At 44.5% G+C, this 21,686-nt stretch overlaps 1 protein-coding gene across 2 annotated transcripts in view; it reads left to right on the plus strand.

The window, feature by feature from the left end:
- The window catches only part of LOC139317575 (dual specificity mitogen-activated protein kinase kinase 2), a 114,470-nt gene that overhangs the window by 70,473 nt on the left and 22,311 nt on the right, over positions 1–21,686 (plus strand). For both annotated transcript variants that reach the window (XM_070944672.1, XM_070944676.1), the window contains 2 exons: positions 7,432–7,642; positions 15,940–16,086. In XM_070944672.1, the coding sequence (XP_070800773.1) occupies positions 7,432–7,642; positions 15,940–16,086 (358 nt within the window). The remainder of the gene's footprint in view (positions 1–7,431; positions 7,643–15,939; positions 16,087–21,686) is intronic.

The raw sequence follows: 21,686 nt of genomic DNA on the forward strand, positions 1-21,686 counted from the left end.
TGTGAATAAAATGTAAGGAGAATTGTGTGTGGAAGAGGAGTCAGAACTGTAGGGGGAAAAAGGAAAAGCAGCAGAAACAATGCACAAGGAAAACTGCCCACTTTTATCATTTTTGTTTAAAGATTTTACCTAAGTAAAAGATAACGAAGAACAAATTATAAAAAAATAGAGAATATAGAAGAGAAAGAAACAGGAGAGAAAAAGAAAATTTAAAGCCACTTCCAATCTTCATTACAATAATTGCAAATTTTTATCATCTCCCACCCTTTAAAGCTATTTCTTCTTCCTATACGTATTTAACCCCTTTTAATTAGCAAACCCCAAAATCACCAGTTTATTTGTGTCCATTTTCAGCAAAACATCTGTAAAAGTTTTCCAGTCTTTTATAAAAGTACTTATGGACTTAGATACTTTAAACAGGACATATTTTAAACGGGAAGAGAGGAATTTCTGGAACTTAAATGCTGGGATCTGGGAAACACCAGGATACAGAATTTACTGTCTTTTCATCTTTCCATTTTTCTTTTTTCTTTAAAAAAAAAAGCTTGTTTCAATTTTTCTCTTTTTCCTAAGGGATAGTTTCCCTTTATCCAAATGGACTGTCCCCTGTCTTCTAAAATAAAAAAAAAATTTTTTTTAAGGTGGCAAGTCAATGGATTCCTACTTAAAAATAGCATCTCTGAATTCTGATCCATTTATTTTGAATAAATACGCATAGAATTGCAGTTACGGTAAATGTAAAACTTGCACTGAGCTGAGATAATAAAAAATCCACAAAGTGGGCATTGCAAAGGAGAAACTCCTAATTATTTATAGCCTGAGACTTGGAGAAGTTTAATATTAACACGTTTTGGTTTCAGGAATAAAGCTTAACCCAGTGCTTCCCATGTTGAAGAGAACCTTCATGTTAACATAGCTTAGGTGTCTTCTGGGGTCAATAGTAGATTTTAATTTAATTTAATTTAATTTAATTTAATTTAATTTAATTTAATTTAATTAATTTAATTAATTTAATTTCGAATTTATATACCGCCCTTCTCCCTGAGGACTCAGGGCGGTGTACAGCCAAGATAAAAAACATAGAATACAAATATTAAAACATTTAAAAATATATATAAAATTTGGCCCAAAAAATTAAGAATCGCAGACTAATTAAAAGAATTTAAAAATTTTAAAAATTTCTTCTTAAGCCAACCCGGCTTGATGAAAAAGATAGGTTTTCAGGGAACGACGGAAGGCATTGAGGTCCTGGATTCTTCTTATCTCCAGGGGCAACTGATTCCAGAGGGTGGGAGCCCCCACAGAGAAAGCCCTCCCCCTGGGGGCCACCAGCCTACATTGTTTGGCTGATGGCACCCTGAGGAGGCCCTCTCTGTGGGAGCGCACGGGTCGATGGGAGGTCATCGGTAGCAGCAGGCGGTCTCGGAGATAGCTAGGCCCTATGCCATGGAGCGCTTTAAAGGTGATAACCAACACCTTGAAGCGCACCCGGAAGACCACCGGGAGCCAGTGCAGCTCGCGCAGGAGCGGTGTTACATGGGAGCGCCATGTTGCTCCCATCACTACCCGCGCTGCTGCATTCTGGACCAGCTGGAGCCTCCGGGTGCTCTTCAAGGGGAGCCCCATGTAGAGAGCGTTACAGTAGTCAAGGCGAGAGGTGACGAGGGCGTGAGTGACTGTGCACAAGGAATCCCGATCAAGAAAGGGCCGCAACTGGCGAATCAGGCGAACCTGATAAAAGGTCCCCCTGGTAACAGCCGTCAGATGTTCCTCCAAAGACAGCTGCCTATCCAGGAGGACTCCCAGATTGCGAGCCCTTTCAGTGGGGGCCAAAGACTCGCCCCCAATAGTCAGTGATGGAGTCAACTGACTATATCGGGATGCCGGGAGCCACAGCCACTCAGTCTTGGAAGGGTTGAGCCTGAGCCTGTTCCTCCCCATCCAGATCCGCACAGCCTCCAGGCACTGGGACATCACTTCAAGGGCATCGTTGGGGTGGCCTGGGGTGGAGATGTACAGCTGGGTGTCATCAGCGTACTGGTGGTATCTCACCCCAAAGCCACGGATGATCTCGCCCAGTGGCTTCACATAAATGTTGAACAGAAGGGGCGAGAGGACCGATCCCTGCGGCACTCCACAAATGAGAGGCCTCGAGGTCGACCTCTGCCCCCCTGCCAACACAAACTGCGACCGGTCGGAGAGAAAGGAGGAGAACCACCGTAACACGGTGCCTCCCACCCCCAACTCTTCCAGCCGGTGCAGCATGATACCATGGTCGATGGTATCAAAAGCCGCTGAGAGATCTAATAGGACCAGAACAGAGGAATAACCCCTGTCCCGAGCCCTCCAGAGATCATCAACCAACGCGACCAATGCCGTTTCCGTGCTGTGCCCAGACCTGAAACCCGACTGGAACGGATCTAGATAGGATGTTTCCTCCAGGAATTGTGGAAACTGTTGCGCGACCACACTCTCAACAACCTTCGCAATGAAGCGAAGGTTGGAGACAGGACGATAGTTAACCAATATTGCTGGATCCAGGGACGGCTTCTTGAGGAGAGGCCTCACCACCGCCTCTTTCAGGGCAGCGGGGAAGTGACCCTCACTCAAGGAAGCATTAATGACGCCCTGGAGCCAGCCTCGTGTAACCTCCCGGGAAGCCAGTACCAACCAGGAGGGACACGGGTCCAGTAAACATGTGGCCGCACTAAGTCTCCCCAAAATCCTGTCCACATCATCGGGAGTCACAGCATCAAACTCCTCCCAGATAACATTCTCAAGACTGTTCCTCGTCACCCTGCCCTGATCTACCCAGTCAGAGTCCAAATCCCCCCGGATCTGAGCGATTTTGTCATACAGGTATTGTCCGAAATCCTCCGCCCTGCCTTCTAAGGGATCCTCCCGCACTCCCAGATGGAGCAGGGCGCGGGTCACCCTAAACAGGGTGGCCGGACGATTCCCTGATGACGCAATAGAGGCGGAAAAGTAGTTAGACTTTGCCGTCTTTATCGCCACTAGGTAGGCCTTAATATGCGACCTTACCAGTGTTCGATCAGATTCAGCGAGACTGGCCCTCCAACCGCTCTCCAGGCGTCTTTTCCGGCGCTTCATTTCCCTCAGCTCCTCGGTAAACCAAGGAGCCACCCGGGATCGGCATCGGGTCAGAGGCCGCAAAGGCACAACTCGGTCCAAGGCCCCACCAGCCGCCCGATCCCAGGCGGCTACCAGGTCCTCGGCCGAGTCATGTGCTAGATCCTCAGGAAATGGCCCAAGCTCCGTCTGGAACCTATCAGGATCCATCAGGCGCCTGGGGCGGATCCATCTAATTGGGTCCGCCTCCCTGCGGCGAGGGGTCGCGGTTCGAAGATCTAGGCGAAGGAGTGAGTGGTCAGTCCATGACAAGGGTTCCATGTCTATATCCCCTATAACAAGACCACTCAACCACTGGCCAGAGACAAAAATCAGATCCAGAGTGTGACCTCCCCTGTGAGTAGGGCCATGAACTAACTGGGTCAGGTCCATGGCCGTCATGGAAGCCATGAACTCCCGAGCCACCTCAGACGTTTCACCGACAGATGGCAAGTTGAAATCACCCATGACTAAAAGCCTGGGTGTATCTACTGCCACCGTGGCTATCACGTCGAGTAGCTCAGGAAGGGCTGTTGCCACGCGGCAGGGAGCCAGGTACGTAAGCAACAAGCCCATCTGAACCCCACGGCCCCACCTCACAAGGAGGGACTCACATCCGGCTATCTGAGGCACAGTGGTCTCCCTCGGATCCAGATCCTCGTTAATAATAACCGCCACCCCCCCCGCCCCTCCCCTGGGCCCTCGGCTGATGGAATGCTCTGAAGCCTGGTGGGCACATTTCAACCAGAGGGACGCCACCCTCCGGGCCCAACCAGGTCTCCGTAATACCCGCCAGGTCCGCTCCTCCCTCTTGTATAAGATCGTGAATGAGGGGGGCCTTATTAACCACGGACCTGGCATTGCATAACATCAGCCGAAGGCCCAGATCCTGAGTATCTAAGCCACCTAGTCTCCAAGAGGAGCCATGGGGACCGGGGCAAGCAATTGCTCTCAAACAGCGAGTGCGAGCCCCCAACACATGATATGGTCCCCTGCTCCCGCCATATCTGCCCCTCCCATCTACCGTGCTGATGGTACAGACCTCATAGGTATCGTCCCCCATCCCTTTCCCAGTCCCTCGACCAACACCTCCCAAATCGTTACCCTGTGCCGGGCTCGGCTCTGACCCTGGTGGATTTCCCCCCCCATCCCCCAGAGTCTTCTTCCCAATTTCTCTAGAAAGATCATTACAAACCCCCCTCCCAGAACCCCTTAAAATCTTAAAAAATTTCCCTAAAAAACCCCACAAATTCTTCCTTGCTCCATGCCATCTCTCTGGACTCCAAAGTCCGTCATCGAGATAGGCCCTCGATAATGTGGAGGGCCAAACCTGCGAGTGGGGAGAATCTCGCAGGGCGAGGAGTTCCGACACCGAATACATATAATCATCAGGGGAGACAGAGTCCAAGGGAAGGGAGTACCGCTGATGTTACAAACATAGGGAAAAATTCTAGTCCATGGTTAGGCCATCAAGCCCATTGTCCTCTCACGACAATGGCCAAGGAGGTGCATATCCTTCGACCCCGGAGGTTTCCAGGGCAGCCATGCTCTCACCTAGGCCACCCATGGAAACTCTGATGGAAATCCGGGCGTGAAGATAGCCATAGTCCGCCTCCCACTGGCCTTATGTCCATAGAACCAGTATCCCTCCTGGGATTAGTAGCATCCGGGGGTCCAAGTATCCTGCTCAGAAGGAGGTTTAAGTTCGTAAATTCACGTTGAAGAGATTTTACATGGCAGGGAGTTCAGACAGACTAGATGTAAAAGGGGGAAAATTTGGAATAATTCAGCAGGCCAAAGTAGATGGGTAGCTGTAACCGTAGTAAGGCCCATAGGCCTAAACTCGGTCCAAAGGATGGAAGAGGGAGGGGAAATTCAAGCCGCATAGGTTTGTAGTTCTTTTCCGACCCCTGCAAATCCCTCAACCATTATCTGATGGATAATGCTGCCCTATTTCGTTCCCCCCCCATCCAGCTCATCCTGGGGGGGGGTGTCTCTGGGTCCCCATGGAGGTAACCCTTCCCCCAAGGGTCCAACACTCTCCAATCTCCCAGAGCTCAGTCTAAGGCTGCTGCTGAAGAATCCTATGCTGTAGTTCAGGTCTGCAAGCCGCTGGGAGCCGCCCCGACATCAGCTGCCGTCACCGCAGCCGCCGCCGCGGCCGCCGCCACCACCATCGTCGCCGTCGCCATCGGCCTCCCCACGGACGCCCCCAGCCACCCCCTGCCTCTAGATCTTCCTCGAGGCATCCAGGGGCGTGGGGAACCTCCGTAGGGGCCTCAAACGTCGCCGTCGTCAGGGGGCCGCCACCGCCGCCGCCGATCTGCTACCAGATACCTCAAATAACCATTGATATGGAAACGTGAGAGGGGGGAAAAAAATTAAAAAAAACTCTGGAACATAGGCCTATAGAGATTTTTGATACTTGTACTATAGTAATCAAACGTTCTGTGTATATAAGACTTCTTTCTTGTCTGCATCAAAGAAATTGATTTGGTCAAGCTTTGTCTGTGAGCCTTCTGTTGAGTGAGTGAGTCCCTGAATAAAGGGTTAAGTGTCCAGAAACTGGAGGTTTTTAGTTGTATCCCTGTGAAGTGTGACACGCCCTTTATTTACAGATTTTAAAGTCCGTGTAATTCAAAAACACATTGTGCAGATTACAACAGTTTAAAAAATGAATAATAATGTTAATCCTTCCCTCAATACTGCTTAACCTGAGTTAGAAGCTCAGTCAATTTAAACTGCCATTCGTAATCTTGTAGATGCCACAGTGTAGGGTGTTGTAATTCACAATTCCATCCGCAAATCGCATGTTGCTAAATGGAAGCAAAGTGTAGAGGTGGAATGGCATGGGGATGGGGATGCATGCAGCGGGGAGAGAAAAAAGTGAGGAGCTTGTTTAGTACTGTGTTTCCCCAAAAATAAGACCTTGACTTATATTTTTTTTAAACCCTGAAATAAGCGCTTGGCCTTATCGCCATGCGCTCAAAAGCCTGATTGGGCTTATTATCAGGGGATGTCTTATTTTGGGGGAAACAGCGTAAATTGTTGTGTGAGTGAAAAAGGGCACGAAATTGTCTTGAACGAAAGAGGATTTGGAAGAAGCTGCTATCAGTGGGATGCAATAGGCAAGATTGAGGCAATTTAGAATAACGGAAGGGGATTGGTAAAAGCATCAAGAAGAAAAAAGGAAAATAATCCCAATGTACAGTACATTAAAAAGTCAAATAGAATAAAAAAATAAAACAGGCAGAATATATATTTGGAAAGCCCTATTCACATTTTGTTTAGTCGGCTTGGAGAATTTCTTGTTTAGATTGAGAAAATAGACATTCCTCGTAGCCAACAGTAAATATTAGAATCTAGCCTGGCACAGAACTAAGAAAATACTGAATAGTCTTCAATAAAGGTAGACCTCGACTTAAAACCACAATTGAGCTCAACATTTCCATAGTTAAGCAAGACAGTTGTTAAGTGAGTTTTGCCCCATTTTACCACCTTTCTTGCCACCATTGTTAAGGGAATCATTCAGTTGTTAAGTTAATAACACGGTTGTAAAGTGAATCTGGCTTCCCCATTGTCTTTGCTTATCAGAAGGTCACAAAAGGGGATCATGTGACCCCCTGGACACTCATAAATATGAGTTAGTTGCCAAGCACCTGACTTTTGTTCATGTGACCATGGGGGTGCTGCAGCAGTCATAAGTGTGAAAAAATGGTCATTTGATGGTTGTAAGTCAAGGACTACCTGTACAGGTAGTCCTCAATTTACAACAGTTCGCTTAGTGACTGTTTGAAGATACAATGGCACTGAAAAAAGTGACTTATGGCCATTTTTCACACTAATGACCACTGCAGCATCCCCGTGGTCCCGTGATTTACATTCAGATGCTTGACAATTGACTCATATTTATGACGGTCGCAGCATCCCAGGGTCATGTGATCCCCTTTTGCGACCTTCTGACAAGGAAAGTCAATGGGGAAACCAAATTCTGGTACTAGTTTAACAAATGCATGTGATTCACTTAACAAATGCGATAAGAAAAATCGTAACATGGGGCAAAACTCACTTAACACATTCCTCACTTAACAACAGGAATTTTGGGCTGTATTTTGGTCGTAAGTTGAGGACTACCTGTATATAAGTTTGGGAAACACTGGGAGCCAGGTGATTTTCCTACAAGTCATCCTAACAGCCTTCTAAGTTCACCAGCAAATAGTAGTAATGGCCACGCTGCCTCACTCCGTTGCATACAGTGGTGTATTACGTAGATCTGATGTCTCTCGCCCTCTTTCCCCTTAGAGCACACCTTGTTGACCTCCAGAAAAAACTGGAAGAACTGGAGCTGGATGAGCAGCAGAAGAAACGGCTGGAAGCTTTTCTCACCCAGAAGGCCAAAGTGGGAGAACTGAAAGACGACGATTTCGAGAGGATTTCGGAACTGGGAGCTGGCAATGGTGGGGTGGTCACCAAAGTACAACATAAACCCTCAGGGCTAATTATGGCACGGAAGGTGAGACCGGGTAAGGGGGAGAAAAGGGGCAACTCATTGTGCAAACGTGGGCCTGAATTCAGCGACTTCAAGAAGGGACACCATCAAAGCAATAAACTTATCAAGTAATAAGAATGCCAGCTGCAACTTTTGAACTGAGCTTTCAGAGACATGCAGGTAGTCCTCTGTGTATATGGCAGTTGGGGCTGGAATTTCCATTGCTAAGCATGTGGTCGTAAAGCTGTTCCGGTTGCTGTCATTAACTAAATCTCACAGTTGTTAGAAGAGGCAACTTCCTGCCAGCTCACAACCATTTAAAGAACGGTTGCTGGGATTGGGGATGTCTGTTTTAATGAAAAGAAGGACTAGGGGTGACATGATAGCAGTCTTCCAATATCTCAGGGGCTGCCCCAAAGAAGAGGGGGGTCAACTATTCTCAAAAGCACCTGAGGGCAGGACAAGAAGCAATGGGTGGAAAGTAATCAAGGAGAGAAGCAACTTAGAACTAAGGAGGAATTTCTTGACAGAACAATCAGTGGAACAGCTTGTCTCTAGAAGTTGTACATGCTCCAACACTGGAAGAGATTGGATAACCATTTGTCTGACATCGTATAAAGCCTTGATGGCGAGCCTATGGCATGCGTGCTAAAAGTGGCATGCAGAGCCGTTGCCCATTGCTCTTCCGGGTTCAGGCGCGCTGGCCAGCTTGTCTTCACACATGTGGGAGCGATGGAAACTGGAAGAGCAGCCACCGTTGTGTATACGCATGCCGGGAAGATGATCTTCCATTTTCAACTGGTCATCGCACGCACATGCGCGCCAGAAACCGGAAGACCAGGTGGCTGGTGCACATGTGCACACCAGAAACGGGAAGATTATCTTTCTGGTGTGCGCATGCACACCATGTGGCTGCTCTTCCGGTTTCCGGCACATGCACTCCCGTTCTGCACTCGGTGTTGGACTAGAAGACTTAAGGTCTTTTCCAATTCTGTTATTCTATATTCTATAACCAAAGTTAGTGGGAAAGCTGGCAGGAAGTTGCAAATTCCAGGCAGGCGTGTAAGGGAGACTTGGTGAGAGTGTGCGCTTTGACCGGCACAGTGTGAGCACAGAGGGGCTGGGGCTGAGTGTACGTGGGTGGAAGGAGATCTACCCCAGCAACTTGCAACGTTTCCTACTGGCTTCCCCATATACTCTTTTGGGGAAGCCAGCAGGAAAGGTTGCAAATGGTGATCACGTGATCCTAGGACGCTGTGACTAGTGGTTAGTGCAAACCAGTTGCCACGGATCTCAGGCATGTGACTACAGAAATGCTGGGGCAGTTAGAACCCCAAGGACTCTATTCATTCAACGGCTTTTTAGTTTTGAACAGTTGCTGAACGGTCATAGGTCAAGAACTACTTTTAGCCTCTTTGACAATTTTTATTTAGGGCAGCCATATAATTTAAAAAATAAACCCCACCCAAAGACAGATGACTGGAAACCCAAAATTGAAAAAAGCCAAGCACCCAATAACCATCCAAAGGGGCTTGACCCCAATCTTGCCAAAGGAAAAAGGGAAACAACCAGATCTTAAGCAGGTAGTCAGAAGGAGGAGTTCTGTGCAAAATTTCTAGAGTGATAACATTGATGATGCAATGGTTGTAAGTGTGAAAAACGGTCATAAGTTGTTTTTTCCAGTGCCGTTGTAACTTTGAACAGTCACTAAACAAATGATTGTAAATTGAGGGCTACCTGTAATCTGGAATGTGACTCCTGATTAATACAGCAGAGCATGAATACAGGTAGTCCTCAACTTAATGTTTACAATTGACCCAAAATTTCTGTTGTTAAGTGAGACCTTTAAGTCAGTTTTTCCCCTTTTTACGACCTTTCTTGCCGCGGTTGTTAAGTGAATCACCACAGTTGATAACTTAGTAACCTGGTTATTAAATGAATCTAGCTTCCCAATCGATTTTGTTTGTCAAAATCGAAGGCTATTGCTGAGCACATTGTAAGCCGCCCTGAGTCTTCGGAGAAGGGCGGCATATAAATCAAATTAAAAAAAAAAAAAAAGATCGCAAAAGGGGATCCCATGACCTTGGGACACAGCAACGGTCATTAGTACTAGTCAGTTGCCAAACATCTGTATTTTGATCACGTGATCATGGGGATGCTACAAAGTGTGAAAAATGGACCTAAGTCACTTTTTTTAGTGCCGTTGTAACTTTGAACGGTCACTAAATGAACTGTTGTAAGTCGAGGACTGCCTGTACTAAAATATTGCAACAGCTTAGAGCCTCACTACTATGAATGTAAGGTCATTGTTTTAAATCCAATTTTCTGGATTGCCTAGGGCTAGGCAATAAATCTAGTTGCCTAGATTTCTTGTGGTATTTACACAATTTTATTTAAGGATTTGCTTCACCCTTTACTAGAGACGACTTCATTTGATGACAAAAGCATGTTGTTGTGGCTTTCTTGGCAACTTTAGAGTGTCTTTTTCCCCCATTTCAAATCCAGCCTGCTACTCTGAACTATCCCGTTTAGCTTTTCACAGTCAGCCAAGGTTGGCTTCGCCAGTTGCGTCCCTTTCTGGATCGGGATTCCTTACGCACAGTCACTCAGGCACTCGTCACTTCCCACCTGGACTACTGCAATGCTCTCTACATGGGGCTCCCCTTGAGGAGCACCCGGAGGCTTCATCTGGTGCAGAATGCGGCCGCGCAGGGGATTATGGGAGCGAGGGGGCGCTCCCATGTGATACCTCTCCTGCGTGAGCTGCATTGGCTTCCAGTGGTCTTCCGGGTGCGCTTCAAGGTGTTGGTCACCACCTTTAAAGCGCTCCATGGCATAGGACCTGGGTATTTGCGGGACCCCCTTCTGCCGCCAATAGCCTCCCACCGACCAGTACGCTCCCACAGAGAGGGACTCCTCAGGGTGCTGTCAGCCAGGCAATGTTGGCTGGCGACCCCCAGGGGGAGGGCCTTCTCTGTGGCAGCTCCTGCCCTCTGGGAACAATTTGCCCCTGGAGATACGAAGGATATCGGATCTCCGGGTCTTTCGCCGTGCCCTAAAAACTTTTCCGTCAAGCAGGGCTGGCTTGAACCCCCCCCCCCTTTTTTTTTTTTTTTTTAGCTTTTTAAATTGTCAATGGGTTTTAGTTTGAATGTTTTAAATTTTGGGCCAAAGTCATGTAATTCTTTTAAAAATTTTAAATTTTGTATTGATATGTGTTTTAGTTCTGGCTGTGCACCGCCCTGAGTCCACTAGGAGAAGGGCGGTATACAAATTGAATAAAATAAATAAATAAAATAAATAAACTTGTCATCTACTATGACTTCTCTGTTGTTATTAGGATCTGACCCTGTTAGCCTTTCGTAAAACTCTGAAGAGCTGACTGTTTCCACGGGAATTTGGGCCAGGAGGCTAGGCAAGCCCTTCTGGTGATGTGGTCCTATGATTAAGGTGTCACATGTTCTTATATTTAATTGCTAGTTTTAATATTTGTACGCTGCCTAGAGTCACTAATGTGAGATGGGCAGCCATGTAAATTTATTTAAATAATCTTTTTTTTGGTGCAAGATTGTGTTCTTGATACTGTATTGATGCCTATTTAAACTGCAAATGTGAAGTTCCTGTGGCTTCTAACTAACAGGTATTCCTCGACTTACAAGCATTCATTTAGTGACCATGCGAAATTACAATGGCACTGAAAAAGATGACTTAAAATCAGTTCTCATACTTACGACCATCGCAGCATCCTCATAGTCACCTGATCAAAATTTGGGTGCTTGGCAACTGGCATGTATTTACAACAGTTGCAACATCTTGGATCATGTGATCACATTGTGGGAGGTCAGATTAGCTTAATGACCACATGACTCATTTAACAATTGCCATGATTCATTTAACAATTGTGGCAAAAAGGTTGTCAAATCAGGTGTGATTCACCTTAGCAACCGCCTGAAATTCTGGTCCCAGTTGTGGTTGTGAGTGGAGGACTTCCTGTAGTGATTTTCAGTCCATGTCCCACCCATAATTGTAAAAAAATTAATAGGTGTTTCTCCTCTAAGGTGATGGAAAGCACTTAGATGGACTTCTCCTGTCTCTGAAGCACTGCGATAAGAGAAGTTGGAATTCATCTGTAATTTTGGCCTTTGTTTTCTGATTTGGCTTATGTGACCTAATGTGAGTGAGAATGAAAATCAAAGAGAAAAAGACAGGAAGGAGCACTAATAGAGACCTAGCAGCCTCTTTTTTTTAAAAAAAAAAATGGTGCTTCTATCTTCTGCTTTAATGGAAGAGAAAGTTTGATGATTGGTAGGATGGATATTATAGTCAAAGCTATGGTCTTCCCAGTAGAAATGTATGGCTATGAGAGTTGGAGCATAAGGAAAGTTGAGCATCAAAGAATTGAACCAAAGCTTTCAGATTGTGGTGCTGGAGAAGACCCTTTGATAGCCCCTTGGACTGCAAGAGATCAAGTCAGTCAATCCTAAAGGAAATCAACACTGACTGTTCTTTGGAAGGACAGATCCTGAAGCTGAAGATCAAATACTTTTGTCTATGGAGTTATCCAGGTCATGATTGTCCCAAAGATGCTTTTTCAAGAGGCAATTTTTGTTTTTTCTTTGAAGACGTTTCGCTTCTCATCCAAGAAACTTCTTCATCTTCTCATCCAAGAAGCTGAAGAAACTTCTTGGAGGAGAAGCAAAACGTCTTCAAAAAAACCCCAGAAATTGCCTCTTGAAAAAGCACCTTTGGGACTCAAATACTTTGGCCGCCCAATGAGAAGAGAGGGGCCTGGTGGCTCAGCAGACTAAAAGCACTGTGATTAACACCAGCTGTCTGCAATTACTGTAAGTTCGAATCTCATCAGGCTCAAGGTTGACTCAGCCTTCCATCCTTTCAAAGGTAGGTAAATTGAGGACCCAGTTTGTGAGGGCAATAAGCTGACTTTGTATAAATATACAAAAGTATGAAGGCTATTGCTTAACGCATTGTAAGCCGCCCTAAGTCTCCAGAGAAGGGCAGCATATAAATCAAATCAAAAAAAAAAAAAGAGAGAGAACTCCTTGGAGAAAACCCCGATGTTGGGAAAGACCAAAGGCAAAAGGAGAAGGGGACAGCAGAGGGTGAGATGGTTAGATAGTGTCATTGACCCAATGAATGTGATATTTGGGCAGAGTCCGGGAGACAATGTAGAGCAGAGGGGACCTGGTGTGCTGTGCCCCATGGGGTCATAAAAGTCAGACACGACATAGTGATTGAACAACAATAACAAAGGATGGATATCTTGTACCTTTTTCCTATGGAAGATACGCTAGCAGGTTGGGTGGCTGATTGGTTTGCTCTCCTTTGCAAAATTGTACATCTGGTACGGAAAGAACATTTGCGCAACATAAGGCTTCAACTCTTCTGTGAACCGTCTTCCATAAATTTGGTTTCGGTGCTCCATTCCTGAGCCGTGCGAGCGTTCCTATGGTGACTGCTTCCTTCCCACTTCTCTTCTGCTGCTGCTTTTCTTTTTTCTTTTTTTGCACTGCTAAGTAGGTTATACTGCATGCCTTCTTGGATGCAGAATCATTAGCAAATGTAGAGCTATAATTGCAGTCCCATAACTCTCAGCTATTGAGCAAGGGTGTCTGCCAATAGCTTTTAAAAGGCCAGAAACACATCTCAGGGTTGACACTGCAATCATAACACAATACAACTTGGTCTCTTACGTGAATGAATTGTGTATTGCAAAATCATATTTCTAAACTTGTGTCTTTTATATTTATACATATTCCTGTTTCTACGATTTTAAAGGGGGGTTATTGATTTATTTCACTGTTGGGTGATCTGCCTCAATGTATGGACAACAGTTCGAGTACAGCGAATGGATTAAAAAATGGAACACTATAAAAACAAAAAGAAAGACATATAATTAATTGTAAGTTATAAGTAAATATATTACTTATAATTAATGGAAATTGTCCAGATGGTCACCAGAACATTAAATTCTATTTAAATTGCAAAATGTGCTTCTCAGTTGCAAAAATGACTTGCAGGAAACAGTCAAATTCTGAGGGCTTATTTTAGTCTGGTCTTTTAAATTCTGTAATGTTAATAAAATGGAAGATTTTTTTAAAAATTCTTTAAGCAAGTTGGGAAAAATGCAAAAAGAAACATTGAATGAATATTAGTGTTTTGGAATCCCAATAGAGATTTGAATAAATCTGATCTGTGGTAAAATCAGAAGCAGCTTTTTCTTGTGCAAATAGAGAATGCCAAATCTTGCAGTCTATCCGTAGTTTGTCTGGCTGTCATCTATACACCATTAAAACGCTTTTGTCTGTAACCTTCAATTATCCAAAACATGATATGGCAACAATTTTTGAATCAACGTATCTCAAATGTACTAACTTAAAAGAATTTGTACTAAAAATGTGGGGCTCGTTACTTCTGTGGAATTGAAATTTCAAGGATCTCCAGACCAGTTGTACTCACAAACTGGTTGTCCCTGCAGTGCCACTTTGGTCAGCTGCATTCACGTAATCGTGATTTTCAGTGCTTCCTGCCACTTCTCCTAAGTGAAGTCAGTGTGGAAGCTGGCAGGAAGTCGGAGGTGGTTCTTGTTCCCACTGCTTTTTTGCTTGCCCCGAGTCATTCTGTTGATCTCTGTAGTTAGCAATAGCATTTAGACTTATATACCTCTTCATAGTGCTTTACAGCCCTCTCTAAGAGGTTTATAGAGTCAGCATATAGCCCCCAGCAATCTGGGTCCTCATTTTACCAACCTCAGAAGGATAGAAGGCTGAGCCAACCTTGAGCCTGGTGAGATACGAATTGCCAAATTGCAGGCAGCCGGCAGGCAGCAGAAGTAGCTTGCCATACTGCAATCTAACCACTGTGCCACCATTGGGTGGGTTCTACTTTACTACCGGTTCGCAATGGGACCACGCGCGCACTTCTGCGTATGCGCAGAAACTTCCTGATGACGTCCGGGTCGGTGAGCGGAGCCTCCCACCTGTTTTACTACCAGTTCTTGTGAACCGGTCCAAACCAGGGGCAACCCATCACTGGCCACCATGGTTAGTTAAATTGATAAAAGGATGACTTAATGAGTCATAAGCAGTTTAGTTCTCTTTCAAAATGTATTAATAGTCTAATAATCAAGGCTGTTGATTAATTTAAGAAAGGTTTGTAGTGACTAATGACAACCAACATAGAATTTTGTCAGTAGCAATTGAATCCACTAATACCGGTTTATTTGCATGGGGCTATTTTATAATAAACTGCGTCTAGCAAGCAAATTTAGGTCTCTTCCTAATGGGAAGAAGCACGGTGGCTCAGTGGCTTAAAAGATGCCAGAGAAGCTCTGTGCTCTGGCGGTTCGAGTTCTACCACCGTGTGACGAAATGAGCTCCCATCACTTGCCTCAGCTCTTGCCCACCTAGCAGTTTGAAAGCATGTAAGTGCAAGTAGATAAATAGGTACCACTTCGGTAGGAAGGCAACAGTGCTCCGTGTTTTGCTGCATGCTCTGCGCTGTGATGTCATGCTGGCTCCAGGACCACAAATATTTTCAGACAGCACTGGCTCAGTGGCTTAGAAAAAGAGACTAGCGGAGTAAAACCCGCAGAGATACCTTTTACCTTTACCCAATGTGAAATTTCAAATAACAAACACTCTATGGCACATCTTCAGATTTAAAAGAAAGCAGAACATGCCATTCTATTAACAGCATTACATTACAACTTTTAATTTCTGTTAGCAAAGCATTTAAAAACAGCAGTGATTTTTTTCCCCCCCTCCAGGAAAGACGTACGGGCTTGACTGAGTCACAGCCAGCCATTCCCCTCTAACTACCTTTCCCCTATGAGTAATGAGGGTAGAGCCTGTGTCTGCTGTTTATCGGCTAATGTACCTTCCATGGCCTGGAAGAATATTTTTTTTAAAAAATGAAACAATTTAGCATAAGTAAAATAGTTTCATGTTTAAGCAGTAGACCGTAATACTATAAAAGCATAAAATTCTTTCAAGTCGGAATGGTAAAGTTTGGAAAAGTTTCCCCAAGGATACCAGAATTCCCAACTGGGTTATTTGTTGTTAAACTAGGACTGAATCCCAACTGAGTTAGTCTTTTGTCTGATTAAAGTAATCTAGTCCATATATATCTGGGAGGCTGAGACATGTAGAGGCTGTACCAGAGCTGGCCTAGGAACTAGGCGACTGTGAATTATAGTCCTTTACCAGTCCTCCCTACCATGCCTGGCACAATTGTTTTTGGAGCTGTTCTGCACTATCTTCATCCTTTGATATGTGTGTGTCTCTCTCTCGTTTCCTCCACAGCTGATTCATTTGGAGATCAAGCCTGCCATACGAAACCAGATTATCCGGGAGCTCCAAGTGCTTCACGAGTGCAATTCTCCGTACATCGTCGGTTTCTACGGCGCCTTCTACAGTGACGGGGAGATCAGCATTTGCATGGAGCATATGGTAAGGGCATATTCCCTGTGCAGAATGGGATAGGTGCCTTATTCAGCATCAAAGGTTTTCATGGACCTTACCGAGCTTTGATTACAGGAAGCCAATTCACTTCACAACTAAGACCAGAATTTCCGTTGCTAGGCGAAACATTTGTTCAGTGAATTTTGCCCCATTTTACCACTTTTTCTTGCCGCTGTTGTTAAGTGAATCAATGCAGTTAGTGAAATAGTAGCACAGTTGTTAAGTGAAACTGGCTTCCCCGTTGACTTTGTCAGAAGGTCGCAATAGGCGATCACATGACTCCTGGACACTAAAACCATCATAAAAACGTGACTTGGTTGCCAAGCATCTGAATTTTGATCAGGTGACCACGGGAATGCTGTGGTGGTCGTAAGTGTGAAAAATGGTCATAAGTCTCTTTTTTCAGTGACGACGTAACTTTGAAAAGTCCCTAAATGAACTGTTGTAAGTAAAGGTCTACCTGTAGTATTCCCAATGTTTCTTTTCTGCTTAGGTCTCCATTACCAATAACAAGCCACTTTCTTCCACAATATGAGGAGAATTCTTGATTTATTGGGATTATTGGCTAATCTTCCTGATCTTTGCTACCAGATTGCTTCAGATAGTGAATGGCTTATCAGGAGGACAAGCCAGAAATCCACTCCAGATGTAACATAAAAGCAAGCAGACTATGGGCTGAGATACCATAGTTTGCTTAGCCTTCCCATGCTTAATCCCGATAAGAGATCAAATCATTGGATATTACTGAGATAGTTAGTTTATTTGAGAATGCTGATGGCTGCTTAATTGTTTCCTTCTTTAGGAAATATTAGTAGCCGGTGGAAATCCATTGAGATTCCAGCCATGATGGTATTTATTCGCTTAAAATGTTTATTTATGTATTTTTTTATTTTTTTTATTTTTTTTATTTATATGCCGTCCTTCTCCGGGGACTCAGGGCGGTTTACAAGGTGATAAGCAATAGCCTCATACTTTTGTATATTTTATACAAAGTCAGCTTATTGCCCCCACAAACCGGGTCCTCATTTTACCTACCTTTAGAAAGGATGGAAGGCTGAGTCAACCTTGAGCCTGGTGAGAATTGAACTCACAGTAATTGCAGGCAGCTGGAAGCTAAATACTACCTTTAACAGTAGCATTAGTCTGCTGTGCCACTCAGGCTCCTTTATTTGATTTTTATTTGATTTGATTTTGATCCCACCTTTATTATTATTTATAAATAACTCAAGGCAGCAAATATATCTTCTGTATTTCCCACATCAACAACCCTGTGAGATGAGTTGGGCTAAGAAAGAGAGAGAGGGCCTGGCTCAAAGTCACCCAACTGGTTTTTCATATAAGGACTATAACTCACAGTCGCCTAGGCCAGCACCTTAAAAAGAATCTGTAGTGGTACAGCCTCTACGTTTCTCTGTTCTCCCAGCTTGTAAGACAATAGCTTTCTGCCATTGCACAATAATCTGGGTGTCAGGCAGACTGAATATTATAACAGGAAAAGGCACATGAAGTACAGGGAGTCCTCCATTTATGACCACAACTGAGCCCAAAATTTTGGTTGTTAAGTGAGATATTTGTTAAGTGAGTTTGGCCCATTTTATAACTTTCCTTGCCACAGCTGTTAAGTGAATCAATCACAGCTGTACAGGTAGTCCTCAACTTACAACCACTTGTTAGTGACTGTTCAAAGTTACAACAGCACATGAAAAAAATGTTTTTCACACTTACGACTGTTGCAGCAACCTACTATGGTGCCACGATTGAAATTCAGACCCTTGGCAACTGGTTCCTATTTATGACGGTTGCACAGGTCATGGGATCGCTTTTTTGACAAGCAAAGTCCACGAGGAAGCCAGATTCACTAACAACAGCATCGTATCAGGGTTCCAAGTGATGCACCCATAGCAAACAAAATTCCGAGGCAAGTGGATTCCTCAAAGAATAGCTTTATTGGATATATCATATTGGCATAGAGCTGGTGAAAACCATGGGAAACTTCAGAGTCAGTTTTCATCTAATTAAAAGTAAAAGTTTTTCCCTTTCCCCAAACAATCAGTCACATGGTCCAATTGAGGTGCCGTCTGGTTGCTGGGTAACATCACTCCTCTCTCTCTCTCTCTGACTAGTTGTGAGAATGTCCTTGGTTCCCAAGAGAAAGTATTTTGTTTTGGCTACAAAACCCCAGCTATCTCTATTCCCCCCACTCCCTCCCTAGCCCACAGCTCCAGTGTGGCAACACTAAAGTGACAAAATGGCTTCGGTCAGGTCAGCTTCCAGTTCGACACAGCAATTCACTTCACAACCATGGCAAGCAGGGGCATAAAACGGGGCAAAACCCAACTGTATTAGCAACAGAAATTTTGGGTTCAATTGTGGTCGTAAGACAAAGGACTACCTGGGGAGTAATCTCTGAGAAATATGATAATTGTCTGTCTCATAGGATAGAGAACGAGCAGTTTCTTGGCGAGGCCGATATCTCTGAGCATGGAATCTGTCACCGGGGAAAATGTCATCTCCCCGCCATCCTTGTTTGTAGTACAAAGTCGGTGCTGCCATCTGTTGACTTAATTCTAAAACTGGCAGAGTCCCCTTTTCAAAAGCAAAGCCACCTAAACATTGTACATTACGACAACGAGTACCCAACTGCAGGCAGCCTCACAAGCTTCTTTAAGATGCCCAGAAATGACTCTTCCCACGTCTCAAGACTTAGGTACCTCTTTAGTTCCTCTCCTGGAAGCAGGTGCTCAAATCCTAACCGCCTGAACCGTTGACTCTCTTGGGTTCGGATTTTGCCTCTTGAGAATTACGTCCGTATTTGTGCGGCTTGGAAAAAAATAAATGATTGCAGAGCATTTTCCACGAAAAAAGGAGTGGGAAGAACTGGTCTCTTATGATAAACATTGGGGATTAAAAGCTGCCCTTAGACAATGTTATATAAAGGGAGGCCTGATGGCAAATTTATTTATTTGTTTATATGTCTATGGAGATTCTCAGTCCCCAAAGGTGAGACAGCCTTTTTTCAAGAGGCGACCGGACTTCCTGATTGTTACTTTGAAGACGTTTCGCTTCTCATCCACTATTATTTATACCTCTCCGTTATTGTTTTTTCAAATAACTCAGGGTGGCAGATACGTTCATCTTCCTCCTCCTGTTTTTCCCACAACTCTGTGAGGTGGATTGGGCCGGGAGTGAGGGACTGGCCCAAAGTCAGCCAATTGGTTTCATGGCTAAAGCAAGACGAGTCCTCATTTTCTAGCCTGATGCCCCTTAACCGCTCGGCCCACCTGGCACATAGAGGCAGTCCTCAACTTACGGCCGTAATGGAGCCCGCCCATTATGGTCGTGAGTCCATATAGGTACATTTTATTATACGTCACTCAAGAGTCGCTCTCTGAGGGAGACCGGCAGTTCAAAAAGGTGAAAAATCAATAAATTGTGACGATCGTAAAGCAGGTCATCCATGTGACCGACCCGATTTTATTACCTTTTTTTTTTCAGGAGTCATTAAGTGAATGCTGTGGTCGTTAAGTGAACCTAGTGTTCACTATGGGGCATTTTCGCCGAAAACTGAAGGATGCTTTTTGACAAAAGCGTTGTAACTTGCAGTCATGTGACTGCAGGGCGCTACAAACGGCCATAAATATGTGGGTCGATTGCCAGGTGTCCAGAATGCAGTTCACATGACCAGGATGGTTATTGGATCTTTGGAATTAGGTTGTAAGTACCAGGGGGTGGGGGTGGAATCTGATGTAATTTTCACCATTCTTAAGTCGAGGACTACCTGTATAACACATCTAAGCATAGATGCACCATAAATAAATTGAGTTTCCCTGTTTTAACTGTCCTATTTAGAATAACAGAGTTGGAAAGGACCTTGTAGGTCATCTAGTCCAACCCCCTGCCCAAGCAGGAGACCCTACGCCATTTCCCATTGGATGGCAGTTCAGTCTCTTCTTGAAAGCTTCCAGTCATGAAGCTCTCACAACTTCCAAAGGCAACTTCTGTTCCATGGGTTGATTGATCTCATGGTCAGAAAATTCCTCCTATTTCCAGGTTGAATCTCTCCTGGATCAGTTTCCATCTGTTATTCCTTGTCTGGCCTTCGGGTGCTTTGGAAAATAGCACTTATTTCTCCCTCCTCTGTCATTTCTCTATTTTGCTGCATTTTAAGTTACTCACGACAAGGATCCCACCGTTTGTACAATTTTAAGGTGCCATATTAAAGCCGCTACAGCATGTACATAATAAAAATGGGATAACCCTGTAGTAGTGCTGGAGGAGGAAGAGGAGGTTTTCTCCGATTAAACCAATTTGTCCCAGAAATATGATGGGTATTCGTCTCCCTTCACTTTGTCTTCTGCCAGGTCTTCCAGTGGCCTGGTCTTGAATGTTCTCCTCACCTTGCTAAATTCAGCTGGTGGCTTGTGTATTCATTTATTTTATTTTATTTATTTTATTTATTTATTAAATTTGAATACCGCCCTACTCCCGAAGGACTCAGGGTGGTGAACAGCCAAATAAAATACATATAATATAAATGTCATCTTGCATCCCAGCAGGTCAAGGTGATACACGTAATACTCCCTCATCCATTTTGCTCTCCTAGCAACCATCCTGTGAGATTGATCGCGGCTGACAGTTACTGAGGCCGATGGTCATGTGAGGACACGAACATGAGCCTTCCTGGTCCCCTTTCAGCCCAACAGTGCCATCGGCACAGAAGCCACCATTAGGATTTGTTACAGCATTCTGCCCTTTTCAGGACAGAATATTCCCCATGCGTTCTGCAAAGATTTTAACCTCCTGTGGTACAAGAACAGTAGATGTGCTGCATAGGTTTATGGGGTGTCTTCATGATGATGATATCCATTCAGTCATAACTGATTCTTGGCGATTCTACGGACCAGGTCTCTTCCGATCTTGCTTCTTTTGAGTTTTTCCATGTTCTGGCTGATGTCATCTTTGAAGGTATCCAGGCCGCCGTGTTCTTTGGAGGCCTGGTTTCCTTTTACCGCTAACTCTTCTGAACATTATTGCTTTCTACAGTGAATGGGGTGCCTTAGTCAAGCCATATATTGTTTCAAGTAACCCAGATGTAATACATTCTGTTACCATGTTTCCCCAAAAATAAGACCCTGTCTTATTTTTTTTTTTTTTTTGAACCCCGAAATAAGCACTTGAACTTATTTTCAGGGAGGTCTTATTATTTTTGGGGCGTGTGGAGCAAGATGGGGCTCCTCTTGCCGTCTTACCTGATTTCCAGCTCTGCGTTTAAATATTTTTGGGGAGGGCTTATTTTCAGGGGGGAGGCTTATTTTAGCGCATGTGCTCAAAAGCCCAATTGGGCTTATTATCAGGGGATGTCTTATTTTCGGGGCAACAGGGTAAGAAGGAAGGTACCTTGTGTTACAAAAATATACTAAGAATCTTCAGGAAAACCTCACTTTTTGTGTGATGGACAGCTATATAAATTTTATAAATGAATTTTTAAAAATGGGAATCTGCTTCATTAGTCCTCCTGAACTATAGCTGATTAAAGCAGATGGAGAATGGTTGACAACAAAGAGGATTTAACATTTTGCTTCCTGACT

Source organism: Pituophis catenifer, unplaced genomic scaffold (genome assembly GCF_029215685.1).
Source record: "Pituophis catenifer annectens isolate HBS135680 unplaced genomic scaffold, rPitCat1.0.hap2 SCAF_1, whole genome shotgun sequence".
In the NCBI taxonomy this organism is placed as follows: Eukaryota; Metazoa; Chordata; class Lepidosauria; order Squamata; family Colubridae; genus Pituophis; species Pituophis catenifer.